The sequence below is a fragment of the Dasypus novemcinctus genome, chromosome 16 (genome assembly GCF_030445035.2).
Source record: "Dasypus novemcinctus isolate mDasNov1 chromosome 16, mDasNov1.1.hap2, whole genome shotgun sequence".
NCBI classification, from domain to species: domain Eukaryota; kingdom Metazoa; phylum Chordata; class Mammalia; order Cingulata; family Dasypodidae; genus Dasypus; species Dasypus novemcinctus.
In genome coordinates this window covers 33157617-33172605 of record NC_080688.1, presented here as the reverse complement: position 1 = coordinate 33172605, position 14989 = coordinate 33157617, and the positions used below count along the sequence as shown (strand labels likewise).

The window sequence follows — 14989 nt, the reverse complement described above, 5'->3', positions numbered from 1 at the left end:
TTTCGTGGGAAGCAGGCACTCAACTGCTTGAACCACATCTGTACCCTATAATTTTTTTTTTTTAAATGCATCAAGTCTTTTTATGTGTGTGTGTGTGTGTGTGTGTATGTGTATATCTCAGTGCTGCATTGGGCCTAACTTCCACAACATCTTTGTAAAACTGGAATCCTTCTGTTGGTAGATTGGCAGATGAATTGAAACCAAATGTTCCACCTTGTATTGCCTCTGGAACAAGGCTACGATCTTCATGAATATCATCTAAAGGGAATAACTGGTCAATGATCTCATAGGCCAATTTGTAGATATCTTCATTTTCATGATTTTGAAGTTGTTCAATTTTCTCCAGTCCTCCACATTATTCTATTAGACTGGCTATGGTTTTGGCGTTGTCGTCTGCCATTTTTAATATCTTACTTAGTCCATTGAGCCATAAATATTTTTACATGTATGTAAAGGTCTTTTTGTTGTAGCTGTAAAATTGAATTTCATGGTGCTCACCCTCTACATCACATGAGATAGTAAGGAAAAAATGAATTGTTAAGGCTTACAGCTATACGGTTAATTCAGGTTAGCTTGAGAAACAAGAACCCTGGATGAATTCTTTCAGTTTTAAACAAAAAAAAAAAACAGGCATAATGTACTCTGCTTGGAGAGGTCAAGACAGCTTTGGGAAAAAGGAAATTGTATTAGTCATCCAAAGGGGTGCTGATGCAAAATACCAAAAATTGGTTGGTTTTTATAAAGGGTATTTACTTGGGGTAGGAGCTTACAGATACCAGGCCATAAAGCATAAGTTACTTCCCTCACCAAAGTCTGTTTGGAGCAAGATGGCTGCCAATGTCTACAAGGGTTCAGGCTTCCTGGGTTCCTATGTTCCTGGGGCTTTCTCTTCTCTGGGTTCAAGGTTCCTTTCTTCCTGGGACTGGCTGCTTCTTCCTCTGTGAGCTTACTTGCGGGGGCTCCAGTGTAAGTCTTCAGCATCAAACCTCCAACATCAAAACTCCCATATCAGAAACCCTCAACTCTGTTCTTTGCCATGCCTTTTATCTGTGAGTCCACACCCACCAAGGGGTGGGGACTCAGTGCCCTAATCATAACTCAGTCATGCCCAGATCAGATTACAAGAATGATCGTATATCTATTTTTGGAATTCATAACCATATCAAACTGCTACAGAGATATTGGAGTTAGGGCTTCAAGAACCTCCCAGGCCAAAGCGGATGACAGAGTAGGAATTCTGTCAGGACTTAGAAAGCTGAATTCTTTTAGAGCATCAAATGCCTTAAAACTCTTCTTTTAGACCTTGTATTAGGGTTCTCTAGGGTTGTATTAATCAGAGTTCTCTAGGGAAACAGAATCAACAAGAGATAGCTGTCTGTAGTGTGCGATTCTGTAAGAGTCTCTCATGCAGCCTTGGGTATGCACAAGTCCAGATTCCGCAGGCAGGTTGCAACCAGGGGCTGCAGTGAAAGTCCATTGAAGGTCCTTGATGAGTTTTGGGAGATGTTTGCTGTCCAAAGATGAACTGGGAAATTCTTTCTCAATAGTGGAATCACTTCCCCTTTTAAGGCATTCAGCTGATTGGGTTAAGCAGCACTCATTGCTGATGGCAATCTCCCTGATTGTTGTAATTATAACCAGCTATCTATGATTTACCACTGCAGTAAAGTCAATGGTAACTGAAGTCCATAAATACCCTTGTATTAGTTAGCCCAGTGCTTGCTTGATCGAACAACTAGGCACAATTACCTGGCTGAGTTGACACAATAGCCTAACCATCACAGACCTCCATTGCACTTTTTACTTGATGGACAGATCATGAGAATGGCCTCCTTTTTGCCCTTTCTAACTAGAGTTTTTGTCTTCTTTCTCCATTAATTTGTTATGCTATTGTTTCCTAATTTTTAGGATACCATTTTTCACTGTATCTTTACTCTGCTGAAGAACTTTTAATGATGTTTTCTTTGCACTGTAAAGATAAAATCTCCTCTTTGACCTTCAGGTTCTTCCATTATCTAACTTTATTCCATGTGTTGATGAAATCAGAAAACAGCCTGTGCTTCTGTTGTTATGCATGAACATTCCCTTCTTCTTTCACCTTATGTATAGACTCCCATCTTCTTTCACCTAATTGTTCCTAAATTGTACTTTTTCTTCCTACATCTTCAGTTTTCTCCTCTATTAGATCATTCCCATCACCATATAAACATATTATAATATTCATTTTAAACCACACCCCTACACCCCCCCCCCCAAATAAAAAAAACAAAATTTCCTTTGGCCATGCATCCCTGTTTATCTGCTGCCTTATTTCTGATCTTCTTCTTATAGGGTAATTTTGAAAGAGTTGCATGTATTCTCTGTTTTTACATTCTTTTCTTACTCCTGCAAGCCACTCTGATCATGCTTTTCCATTCTCTTCTACCTGTGCAAATCAAGAGGGCAGTTTTTAGTTCTCATCTTATGCCACCTATCAGACATGTCAGCATTTTATATTCCACTAAATTTAAAATCCCGTCTCCTTGGAATGGTCTCTAATAACCTGTAGTATTCTATTCTAGCAGCATCTAACACTTTTCTCCCCAATAGCTCATATTCTCCAGCCAAATTGATTTTCTTTCTGCTTTTTGTCATTACAGCTGATGTATATTATCTTGGCTCATTTTCAAATTTTTATACTCTATTTGTACTTACGTGTTTGTAAGTGCTTATACAAATTTCGTTTTCCAAATTTGAAATAATACCAGAAGAACTTATAGAATGTGAATTAAAACAGAAATCACATCTTCTAAAGGGCATTTCTTTGTTTTGTTATTAAATACAGAATTCCAGAATAAATGTCCATATTTTGAACTTTTAAAAAGTTTACTAATGAATATTTAATTTGTTTTCTAAATATTGTAACTTCTCCTGAGTAATTCAGGAAGATTAATTTGTGATTATATTTTGCAGTTTCATTGTTACAGAAAATGTTTTACAAACTGTTGTTTCAGAATAGAAAACATGAAGTTTTATCTCTAATTTTGAAAATCTGTTGAAGTAGATTTGTGCTTAGTGGAAAATAAGATGATTAAGTCATTAAGGGGCACTGTTAAAATATGAATGCTATAGTTCTCAAGCCAGTATGAAATCAGTTTATATCATTTAATCACATTACCAAGTTTACAAGTGATTGAGCAGTAACAAATCAAAACCCCTGCTTTATAGAGATTGCCTTCTAATGGGAAGGACATGCAACAGATAGATTAGTGAAAAGAAGAACAGAAAATTATGATAAAGGCACAGAAGGTCCTTTTAAAGGGTAATTGGGAAGATCCCTCTGATTAAGATATAATTTCTGCAAAACCCAAAGAAAAACCACTTATGTATCTGGTAAAGATGTTGCAAGCGGAGGAGAAGAGCAAGTGGAAAAACTGTGGAGTAGGCATATGTTTGACTGTTCAGGGAACTGAAAGAAGGCAATGTAAGAAAGAAGTAAATTAATAAAAGACCAAGTAAAAGTTGCAGCCAGAACATTTTGGATCCCTCCTCCATCAAAAAGAAATCCTCTTTTTCCTCTCGTGGAAATGGAAATCATGGTATGCCAACATTGGCATATATATATTGTTTGCTGTTATGTTTCCCAGATAAGCCATCTATATGTACAAAACATTACCTTTCATTTCTCAATCTACTTTTCCTCACTAGGAAAACACACAAAGTATAAGTGTAAGAGGCATCAAATTTATTCCAGGTCCTCCTGGAAATAAGGATCTTTGTTTTACTTGGCGTGAGTTTTCTGACTTTATTCGAGTGCAACTGATTTCTGGACCTCCTGCTAAACTTCTCCTTATAGATTGGCCTGAATTAAAAGATGTAAGTAATTTCCTGTCTTGATTGAGTGAATTTACAATCCCAAGCCTTATTACTTTTGTATTGTTGGTGGATCCAAATAGATAAATTTTGTTGAAGTATCAGCAGCTAACAACAGTTATAGTAATATTAACTAGCAAAAGGACAAAGTAATATGAGGTTTCTTAATACTAATTTGATTCATCACTGTGTCCCTAGTTTGTTAAAAAATATTTAGTGGAATAATTCAAATTTTGAGTACTTTATTACAGACATTTCAAACATGCATGAAAATTTATACTATAATGAACCCCATTTGCTAGTTACCCAGTTTCAACAGTTATTGAATTTACCAGTTCCATTTCATTTTTCTTTCTTACTAACAAATTTTTTTCTGGAGTTTTTAAAAAGTATATTCCAGGTATCAAGGCATTATCACCCATTCAGTATGCTGTCCAACACAAATACTTAAATTTTAAATATTACTTTTGCAAATGTCTGTCAAATCTGTTATCTACATTAGTTTTTCACTAAACTTTTTTTAACTTTTTTTTTTTTTGTTTTAAGGAGGTACTGGGAATTGAACCTGGGACCTCATAATGGGAAGCAGGCACTCAGTCACTTCCCTAACTAATTTTAAATTTACAGATTCTGGTACTCAGATAACTGTAGGAGAGCTTTAATTGTTGGTATGATAACTTTTGTGTTTTTTTTGAGGGAAAAGGAACTCACATGAATGTTATTAGATGAAATTGTACTAGTAAAGGAACAGGTCATCTAGGAAAATATATATGAATGTACCTTGGTATGATTTTGCTCTTTTTGATTTGTGAAACTAGTATGTGGCAGTATGCTTATTAAAAACTTATTTTTAAAATTTTTTATTATACTCGAATAAGGAAAAACCAGTTTATTTTTATTTGGGAGCACTTATATTTTATAATTTAATACTTTTTTGGGTGCCTCTTGAGTCAGTTGATTATATTCAGGAACAGGTGTATGTATATCTTGTAGGTAGAAAAATGCTTGATGTGTTCATATTTTTCTGTGATCTCTGGTGAATACCAAATATAATGATAACTTTTTATCTCAAATATTAAGTATAAAATTTATTTTCAGATACTATGGAAATCCAGAAACTTTAAAAGTAAAACCTAAAACTGATTTCTTATTCTGTTAGTGATATGGTTATATGTCGATAAGGCTGGAAAAGAAATCATGTAATATCTATTTTCCTAGAATTTTCTAATTTGTATTGACTCACCTTTCCTCCACAGGATCTAAGTGGAAAAGAAGAACTGATTTAACATCTAAGTGTCATAAATATAAAAAAATATTTTATAAATACACACATAGATGTATTTTCACACTTCAATAGTCTTATGATATATTATCATTCTAATTTTATAAATGAGGAAACTGACCTCCCAAAATGTTAAATAATATGCCAAAATGAAAAAAGTGGCAGAGGACAGATTTGTATTCAAGAATGATCCAGATCTGCTTTTTTCACTGTTTCCCAGAAAACTCCTGATCAACTGGAGTGATTCTTTGAAGGATAACCTAAAAAAGTAGTTACTATTTGAAAGATAGATAATTATGTAATCATGAATAAAGTACTATCATATGTTTATATTTGAGAACTATCAGCACTTTTTTTAAAATTCAGACTTTTTTTTTTTTAAGGTACTGGGGCTGGGGATTGAACTGGGACCTCAAAAGTGGGAAGCAGGCCCTCAACTACTGAGCCACATTGGCTTCCCTGAGTTGGTTTTTTTTCAGTTGCTTGTTTTGTTTTTGATTTTAGGAGGCACCAGGAACCAAATCCAGGTGCTCAACTGCTTGAGCCACATCTGCTCCCCTCACACTTTTATAAACTTTGGCAGAAGAAATACATAAATGTAATGGCTATGTGAATTTCATGGTAGCAAAGCATTAATCAAACTAGCCTCAATGGTGTCTTTTAAAAAAAAACCTAAAAGTCCCATAGCACAGTATTAATTTTTTGTCCATTTTAATAGGTTTTAATGATTTTATTTGATGAAAGAAGCCATGTGAGTAGAACAGAGATACATTAAGTGATCATTATAGAAGTGGTAATTATATTGTTTGGCACATATGTTTTAGTGCTTCTTAAAATATTCTCTGTTATAGTCTATTCCAGTGATAAATGGAAAAGAATTACAGAATCCTCTTATTGTTCAACTTTGTGATCAATGGGATAATCCAGCACCCGTACCACAAGTTAAAATAAATATTATAAAAGCTAGCAATTTAAAGGTAAGTTTTAACTCCTTTAAATCATTTCGGCTTACTTAAAATGTTGCATTTTATTCCCAATAATGTTTTAAAGTGTCACAGTTCTTTTTATTATTATTATTATAGTGTATGTAACCTTACTACTGCTTAGTTTAAATCAACCAAAAATTTTTTCGTAATTTATTTTGAGGAAGTAAAGTTTATATCTTACAGTGTGGTTACAAGTTTACATCATTTCAACTAGTTCAGATTAGAAAATTATAGTTTAGAAAGTATGTGCAAATATGGTTTTAAATAAAATTATAATAGAAGTGCTTGTTAAAAGGAAAATAACTTTATTGATCTTTAGAATTTTCTAATTGCCTGTTTTGTTTTATTTTTAGCTCACTCCTTCAAACCAACAGCATAAAACAGATGAAAAGGGCAGGGCTAATTTGGGAGTGTTCAGTGTTTTTGCACCTAGGTAAGAAATGAAAATTGACAGTTGTTGGTATTATGCATGTTTATTTTTCTTATTACTTGCTGAAGTTCACAGTAATTGCCAGCCTTCTAGTTAGTGTTAATCAGAACCTGGTATTGAACTGGAGTAGAGTTTGGAAGTAGCAGGGTTTTTACCTTTCAGATTTGCATGTGCTATATACTGAGTAACTCCAGATAGAACCATCCCTAATGTATGCATGTAGAGTTGTCTGTGCTTTTCTACAAAAGTACAGCAAATCACCAGTTAGAGAGTAAAATGAGTGAGAATTGGGAAGAGAACTCGTTTCCTAAAGGAATTAAACTTTGTGTAAATTGTCTCAATTTTTACATTATGGCTAGTTTAATTTAAACCCCCCTTTTTCTTTTTTTGTGATTAGGGGAGAACATATTATGCAGGTTAAAGGCATCTATAACAAGAATACCATAGAAGGACCTGTAATTAAGTTAATGATTCTTCCAGACCCTGAAAAACCCATTCGTCTCAATGTTAAATATGATAAAGATGCTTCCTTTTTAGCAGGAAGTCTCTTCACTGGTGAGTAATTCAGTTTTTAAAAGTACTTATACTAATTTGCCTTTTACATTATTGGAATAAGTTATTTATCTTAGATGTCAGCAAGATAAAAAGCATGCAAATAATATTGCCTATTAAATGGCAAAGAAAATACATTTGACTTGACCGTGTCTACTGCCATCCCTATAGCCTTTTTTCCTTTAATGTTGAGTCAACTGAAAATTGAAACATAAACGGATAGCCTGTAATTAGTTCAGTTTATGTCTGGACATTTCACTGAACTGTGAAATTCTGCAAAAGAAATAGGCACTGCTAAAAATGAAGAACTTAATATGATGTGGCAACATTAAGCTTAAACTCATAAGACCCAGGAACTTTTAACTTAATTGGGATGGAAATACATCACACCAGTATTTATAATTAAAGATATTCAGAGCAACAAACATTTACTAAATGTCTTCTCTATCTAGGCACTGTGCTCAGCTCTTAGTTACAATGATAAATATGACAATTTTCAATGAGTTTTTATAGACAAATTGTTAAGGAATTGTGGTTAAAGAGTGGTTTTATTTTCATCAGAATTTTGTTAACATTAAAGAAGATGCTTGATTTAAGAAATACATTTATTTGACCATATCTACTAATTGGACTGAAATAAAATAAATTTTTAATGTTTACTGTGACAGATTTTATGATAAGTGTTATTTCTGAAGATGAAAGTATCATTAAAAATATTAATTCAACACGCATTTCCATGAAAATGTGGAAACTATCTAGCAGTGGAACCCGACCACCAGCAAATGTGAGTCCTGGATAGAAATCTTAGAAATTGTAATAGCTTGTTTAATGTTTAACTTAAAATTAAATACAATTTAATGCAGAAGTACAATGTGTATACATATGAGAATTACAAATTGCTCTATCCTTGGGATATTAAAAAATGCATCAAGGTATGTTTCAAAATTAACTGGGGAGAGGGGAGCATGGATAGTTATTGATTAATGGGTACTGAGCTTAGTGGTGAAAACTTTGGTAATGGATGGTGGTGATGGTAATTAATACCACTGTGATTGCAGGTAATGTAATTATTATTGAATTATACACTTGGAATGGTAGAAATGGAAATTGTGTTATCTATGTTATCAAATAAAAGTAGTTTTTTTTTTTTTAAGATTTATTTATTTAGCCCCCCCACCTTGGAGCTTGTTTTTTGCTGTGTGTTCTCTGTGTCCATTCACTGCATGTTTTTTTTTTCTCTGTGTCTGCTTGTCTCCCGTTTTTTTGTTGGTTCATCTTGCTGCGCCAGCTTTCCGCGGCACGCGGGCCAGCTTGCCTTCACAAGGAGGTCCTAGGATGCGAACCCAGGACCTGCCATATGGTAGACGGGAACCCAACTGATTGAGCCTCAGCTGATTCCCTAATAAAAGTTTTTTTAAAAGAAGTATTGATGTTATTGAGAAGCAGTAGCTTACATTGAGATAATTTGTCCTTTAAAGTAGCCTTGTCTAAAGGACAGTAGTACAATGCAAAGAACCTTAAATATCACTAAGGGGTAATACAGAAAATGAAATGAGATGTGATAGACACTTCAATTTGGGGGTCTAAAGCAGTAATGTCTACAAAAAGATACATGATGTCTAATTCCACTTATATGAAATATCTAGAATAAACAAATTCATAGAGACAGAAAGATTAGAAGTTACTGCTTAGGGGCTACAGAGTATCTGTTTCGTGGTGAAGAAAAATGTTTCGGTAATGGATAGAGATGATGATAGCCCAACATTGTAAATATACTTAATACTACTGAACTGTACACATAAAAGTGATTAGAATGACAAATTTTATGTTATGTGTATGTTTCCACAATAAAAATTTATTAAAAATTTTTTAAAAGATTCAGGTTGTGGAGACAGAAGTTAATGTTGAGTTAAAGTCTTGGTTGAAAGTCACAGAAAATCTACCTTAAACAGGCCTGAGAAACAAAGGTAATTTATAGAACAATACAGGAATAGACATCTTAAGCACTTGTCAGTACCATAATCTCATTGAGTGGCAATTTAGTTAAAACAGCCTGTCAGATTAGAATATAATACTAGTCACACATACTATTTAAAGTTTTTTATTAGCCACATTAAAAAAGTAAAAAAAGAAATAGGTAAAAGTTAATTTTAATGTATTTTTAATCTAATATATTAAAATATGTCAATATATAGTCAATATTAAATTATTAATGGAATTATGAATTCTTTCTTATTTAAATCTTTGAAATTTGGTGTGTATTTTATACTTTACACATACAAATAAAAGTGCTCAGTTGCCACACATAGCTGCTGTTGGTTAACACACTGGACAACACAGATATGAAATCTCAAATTGAAAACTGAATCTTAAACCTTATTTAAGGATCCTGATTTAATAATCTGTTTCAACAATTATGGTTAGTTTTGATCATCTGTTTAGGAAACTAACTAGCTTAAGTTAGATCACCAGTCCATAAAGTCTGTTACCTTAAAATAATATTGCTTCAGAGATCCATTGTGTATCCTTTAATAATGGGATGTGATTCCACTGTGTCTGATTTCACTATCGTGTTTTTCAAACTTTGTAAAAAAAGTATATGCATGTATTTTTATAAATCGAAATGTGATCTGGATGCACATTCAGTTTGATATATAAGTTTTCATTATAAATATACTGTTAAATGTTTGCAATTCCTTCTCTCCTACTCCCCTTTCTAGGCAGAAACATTTGGTTGTAATAAAATAAAAGATAATGACAAGGAAGATGGCTGCTTCTATTTCAGGTATTTATATATTTCTGTGCATATTTTGTTAAATATTTCAACCCTTGCACATAACTGCCTGCTCACCTAGGGGAAAATAATACATGATGAAATAATGGAAAAGTGTTAAAATTAATTTGTGGGGAAATTTTTTAAAATAAAATGTGTGTGCTTTATTTGTTTTTAAGCTTTGTAAAATGGTTTGGGGCAGATTGTTGTCATGGCTAGATTAGCTTTCAAAAGAAGAATTACTTTACATTATGGGAGCACAGAGATTTCTGTAATTTTAAAGTTAACGTTTTATGAAGTAAAACTAGAAAACTGGACTAGCTTTTTGCTGTTTAACTATGTGACTTTGACCATTATGCATCTTTGTTTTGGGGCCCCATTTTCAAATCTGAAAAATGGTTTTGAAGGCCTTATTTCTAAGGCTTTTGTTCTGTTTTTCATTTTAAAATTCTTTGAATCTTCATGAGTAGGATTAAAATGCTTCTTATTAGTTCATTGCTTTTTCAGTCTATCTGTGGGGAAGAACCAATTTTGTTTTGTTTTTTTAATTCCCCATTTGTCATAGACTGATGCTTTTTGTAAAAAAGGAAAGAGAAAACAAAAAGCTCACCAAACACAAACTGGATTGTTGAGGCAATGTCACATTGGTGTAGAAGTTTCTAAACTTTCCAAGTTTTGTAATTATCTTGTTACAGACCAGTAACAAAATGTTCAGACCAATACCTGAGCTCCAACCACACTTTGAATAATATTACCTTAGATCTTTTAGAAATATTCCAGAGTTATTGCATGAGACTGATTTTAGATATCCCATACATAGCATACTGCCTTCTTTATAATTTATTAAATTTTCTTTCAAAGTATGAGTCTTCTAAATGTGGAAGAATTGGGCTATTTCATTATATTCCAAAAATATTTACATAATTTATTTTAATTGAATGTTGATTTAGCACTCCAAGGCATCAGTTTGAACTAAGTAGTGAATCTTTAAAAATAATCCCACACTTTTGGGATTAAGTATTGGTGGTTCACAATGATATAAATATACTAAATGCCCATTGAATTGTATTCTTTAAAATGCTTAATTTAATGTTACATGAATTTCCCTTCATTAAAAAAAAATCACTCTGTTACACTTGTAATATAATGAAATATATTTTCATATACTGGATATGCTTAAATGAGTGAAAATAATGTATGTCTGTCACAATGTTTGTCATTTTTCTGCTGTGCTTTCTTTGTGTAATAAATTATGTATCTATACATGTGTGAGTCTGTTTTAGGCCTCCCTGTTACATTGGTCTGTTTTTCTATATTTTGCCAGTATTACACTGTCTTGATAAGTATGGAATTCTGTAGAACAAGTCCTCCTTCTTTATTCTCCTTCATGTGTATCTTGGGGTTTGCTCCTCCATATAAATTTTAGAATCAGTTTATCAATTTCAAATAACAAAACACACTATCAGTTTTTTTAAGTGTATCTTGTAAATTACACTATAGTTTTTTTCTCCTGATAATCTGTTTTTCAGTTTAAAAGTTTATATTTTCTACATATAATTACTAATACATTTGTTTTTAAATCTGTTATTTTTTATTTGATCCTACTCTCTTTTTTTCTTCCTTTTTTATCTACTGTGGTTTTTAAAAATATGTATATTTTATTAGGGAAGTTGTGAGGTTACAAAACAATCATGTATACTGGTAGAAAGAATTCCCATATCTCACCTCTCCACCAGCACCTTGCATTGTTGTGAAACATTTGTTACAGATTATGAAAGAACATTACCAGATTATTACTGCTATGGTCCATAGCTTACCTTTGGTATATTTTCCCCATCACTCTCTGTTATGAACACTGTATATTAATATTGTACATTTGTTATAGTTCATGAGAGAAAATTCGCAGAGTTGTACTATTAACCACAGTCCATCTTCCACCACATGGTTCACTGTTTTATACAGCCCCATACTTTGTAGAATCTATTGAAAATGTATACTCATTGGCTCTCACTTTAATCACAGAGTTATATAGTCATCACCTCAGTAAGTTTTCAGATGGTTTCTTCAGTCTAAAGAAAAGATCCCATACCCCCCCATTATTGACCCTTAGTGTTGATATAATACCTTCTTTGACATTGTTATAAGAATATTACAAGATTGCTATTAATTCTAGTCCATAAGTTACATTAATTATACTTTTCCAATGCACAAGCATATTCTCACCACTAGTAATAGTGACATACATTTGTTCTTGTTCATAAAAGTACATTCTTGTATTTGCTCTGTTAACCACAATCCGTATCCACCTCCAGGTTCACTATGATATTCAGTCCCTAAATTATTCTCTAGCTTTCTTTCAGTTGACATTAACGTCTCTAAACTACCCCTTCAGCCACAATTCCATTTATTTTTAAAAAGTGTAAGTTATACTCACTATAATGTGTTACCATCAACTCTATCCATTTCCACACTTTTACAGTCAAGCTTGTTATGCTTCTGTAGACCTTCTCAGCCCTCAATCTATCTCTTAGTAACTTATACTCTAGGGTTTAACTCCATGTGTTTATTCTTCATATTTAGTTCATATTAGAATATACAATATTTGTCCTTCTGTGTCTGGCTTATTCAGCATAATGTTCTTAAGATTCATCCATGTTATCGTATGTGTCCCAATTTCATTTCTTCTTACTGCAGCATAGTATTCCATTTATGTATATAACCCATTTTGTTTATCCATTGATCGTTTGATGGAATCTTGGGTTGTTTCCATCTTTTGGCAATTGTGAATAATACCACTATGAACATTGGTGTGCAAATGTCTGTGTGCGTCACTGTTTTCACTTATTCTGGATGTATTCCTAGGAGAGGGAATGCCAGTTCATATGGCAGTTCTATATTTAGCTTTCTAAGGAACCACCAAACTGTCTTCCACAGAGCCTGCACTGTTCACATTCCTACCAACAGTGAAGGAGTGTTCCTGTTTCTCCATATCATTTCCAGCACTTGTTGTTTTCTGGTTTTTAAAAATGTCCATTCTATGAGGTGTGAGAGATCTTGTAGTTTAGATTTGCATTTCCCTAATAGCTAGTGATATTGAACATTTTTACATGTGCTTTGTGGCCTTTTGTATTTCCTCTTGGGAGAAATGTCTATTTAAGTCCTTTGTCAATTTTTAAATCAGATTGCCCTTTTATTGTTGAGTTGTGTGATCTCTTATACAGCATGAAAATCAAACCCTTATTGCATATGTGGTTACCAGATATTTTCTTCCATTATGAATGGGCTGCTTTTTCACTTTTTTTTGACAAAGTCCTTTGAAGTATAAAATGTTTAAGTATGAGGAGGTCCCATTTATCCATTATTTCTTTTGTTGCATGTGCTTTCATGTAAAGTTTTAAGAGTTCACCGCCTACCCCCAGGTCCTGAAGATGTTTCCCTATGTTTTCTCCTAAGTTTTATGGTTCTAGCTTTCTATTTAGGTCTTTGATCAATTCGGAGTTAATATTCGTAAAAGTTGTGAGGTAGGTTTCCTCTTCTTTCTTTTAGATATGGATATCTGGTTTTCCCAGCACCTTTGTTGAAGAGACTATTTTGCCACAGCTGGGTAGGTTTGACAGACTTGTCAGAAATCACTTGACCATAATGTGAGGGTCTGTTTCTGAACCAACAGTTTTGTTCTATTGGTCTGTATGTTTGTCTTTATGCCAGTACTTTGCTGTTTTTATTACTCTAGCTAGATAATATGATTTAAAGTTCAGAAGTAAAAGTGCTCCTCCAACTTAGTTCTTCCTTTCTGAGATGTTTCTAGCTATTTGGGCCCCACACACCCTTCCAAATAAATGTGGTAATTGACTTTGTCATTTCTCTAAAGTAACTGTTAGAATTTTCATTAGGATTGTATTAAATCTGTACATCAATTTGGGTGAACTGACATCTTAATATTAGTCTTCCAACCCATGAACACGAAATGTTCTTCCCTTGATTTATGTCATCTTTGATTTCTTTTAGCAACACATTGTAGTTTTCTGGAATATAAGTGCTTTACAGTTTTTGTTAAATTTATTCCTAAATATTTGATTCTTTTAGTCATTTTGGTAAATGGAATTTTTTCCTGACTTCCTCTTCATATTGCTCATTACTAGTGAATAGAAACAGTCCTGATTTTTGCATATATTAATCTTGTATCCTGCCACTCTGCTGAACTTGTTGTTAGGTCTTTTAGCTTTTTTATCAATATTGGGGGCCTTTCTAGGTATAAGGTCATATCATTTGCACTTAGTGAAAGTTTTTTTAATTGTTATTTTATACTCTTTATTAACTTGGTAGTTATACTTCTTTATTATTCGTAATGATTTTTCTTAGAGATTTAGCATGTATACTTGATCTTATGAATCAAATCATGTCCCACACAAACACATATTGTTGAAGTCCTAACCTGTGGTCCTGTAGATGTGAACTTGTTTGTAAATATTTAGGATCTTTAAAACTTTTATTAAAATGAGGCCAAATTGAATTAGAGTGGATTGTAATCCAGTATGATGGGAGTCCTTATAAGCAGGAAATTTGGACACAGTCAGGAGTAGGAAACAGAAGAAGACAGGTGACCATGTGACAGAGGTAGATATTGAATTATGAATTGCCAAGAAGCCACCAACAAAAATGTACAGACTTCGGAGAAAACATGATCCTGCCAACACCTAGATGTTGGACCTCTGGCCTAAACTGTGAGAAAATTTTTGTTGTTTAAAACAATAGTCTGTGGTATTTTTAATAGGCCTGACAAACTAAGACATATCAAGTCTAATAATACTTTCTATGTTTTACCTTTTTCCAGGCAGTGCATGGGTCATAGAACACTTAAACTCCATTTTTCATCCCTAAACTTACATACTTTTATTGTTCTGTTTGTTAAATATATAAAGGCGTGATTACTATTTTGCATAGTGTTCATTTGAATCTCTACTCATTTACGCTTTCTGTTAATCTTTCATGTGGGATAATTTTCCAACAGAGAAAGTGCCTTTAGTATTCTGTTGCATGTCTGCTGGTGATGAATTATCTTTTTTTTTTTTTTTAAGGTTTGTTTCCCCTCCCTCCTCATTGTTTGCTGTCTG

The 14989-nt window shown here is 33.0% G+C and overlaps 1 protein-coding gene across 2 annotated transcripts in view; it reads left to right on the top strand.

Annotated features, from left to right (window-relative positions):
• The window catches only part of SMCHD1 (structural maintenance of chromosomes flexible hinge domain containing 1), a 171177-nt gene that overhangs the window by 102617 nt on the left and 53571 nt on the right, over positions 1–14989 (top strand). For both annotated transcript variants that reach the window (XM_071208495.1, XM_004455865.5), the window contains 6 exons: positions 3688–3855; positions 5986–6111; positions 6474–6553; positions 6948–7105; positions 7771–7886; positions 9823–9887. In XM_071208495.1, coding sequence (XP_071064596.1) covers positions 3688–3855; positions 5986–6111; positions 6474–6553; positions 6948–7105; positions 7771–7886; positions 9823–9887 — 713 coding nt within the window. The remainder of the gene's footprint in view (positions 1–3687; positions 3856–5985; positions 6112–6473; positions 6554–6947; positions 7106–7770; positions 7887–9822; positions 9888–14989) is intronic.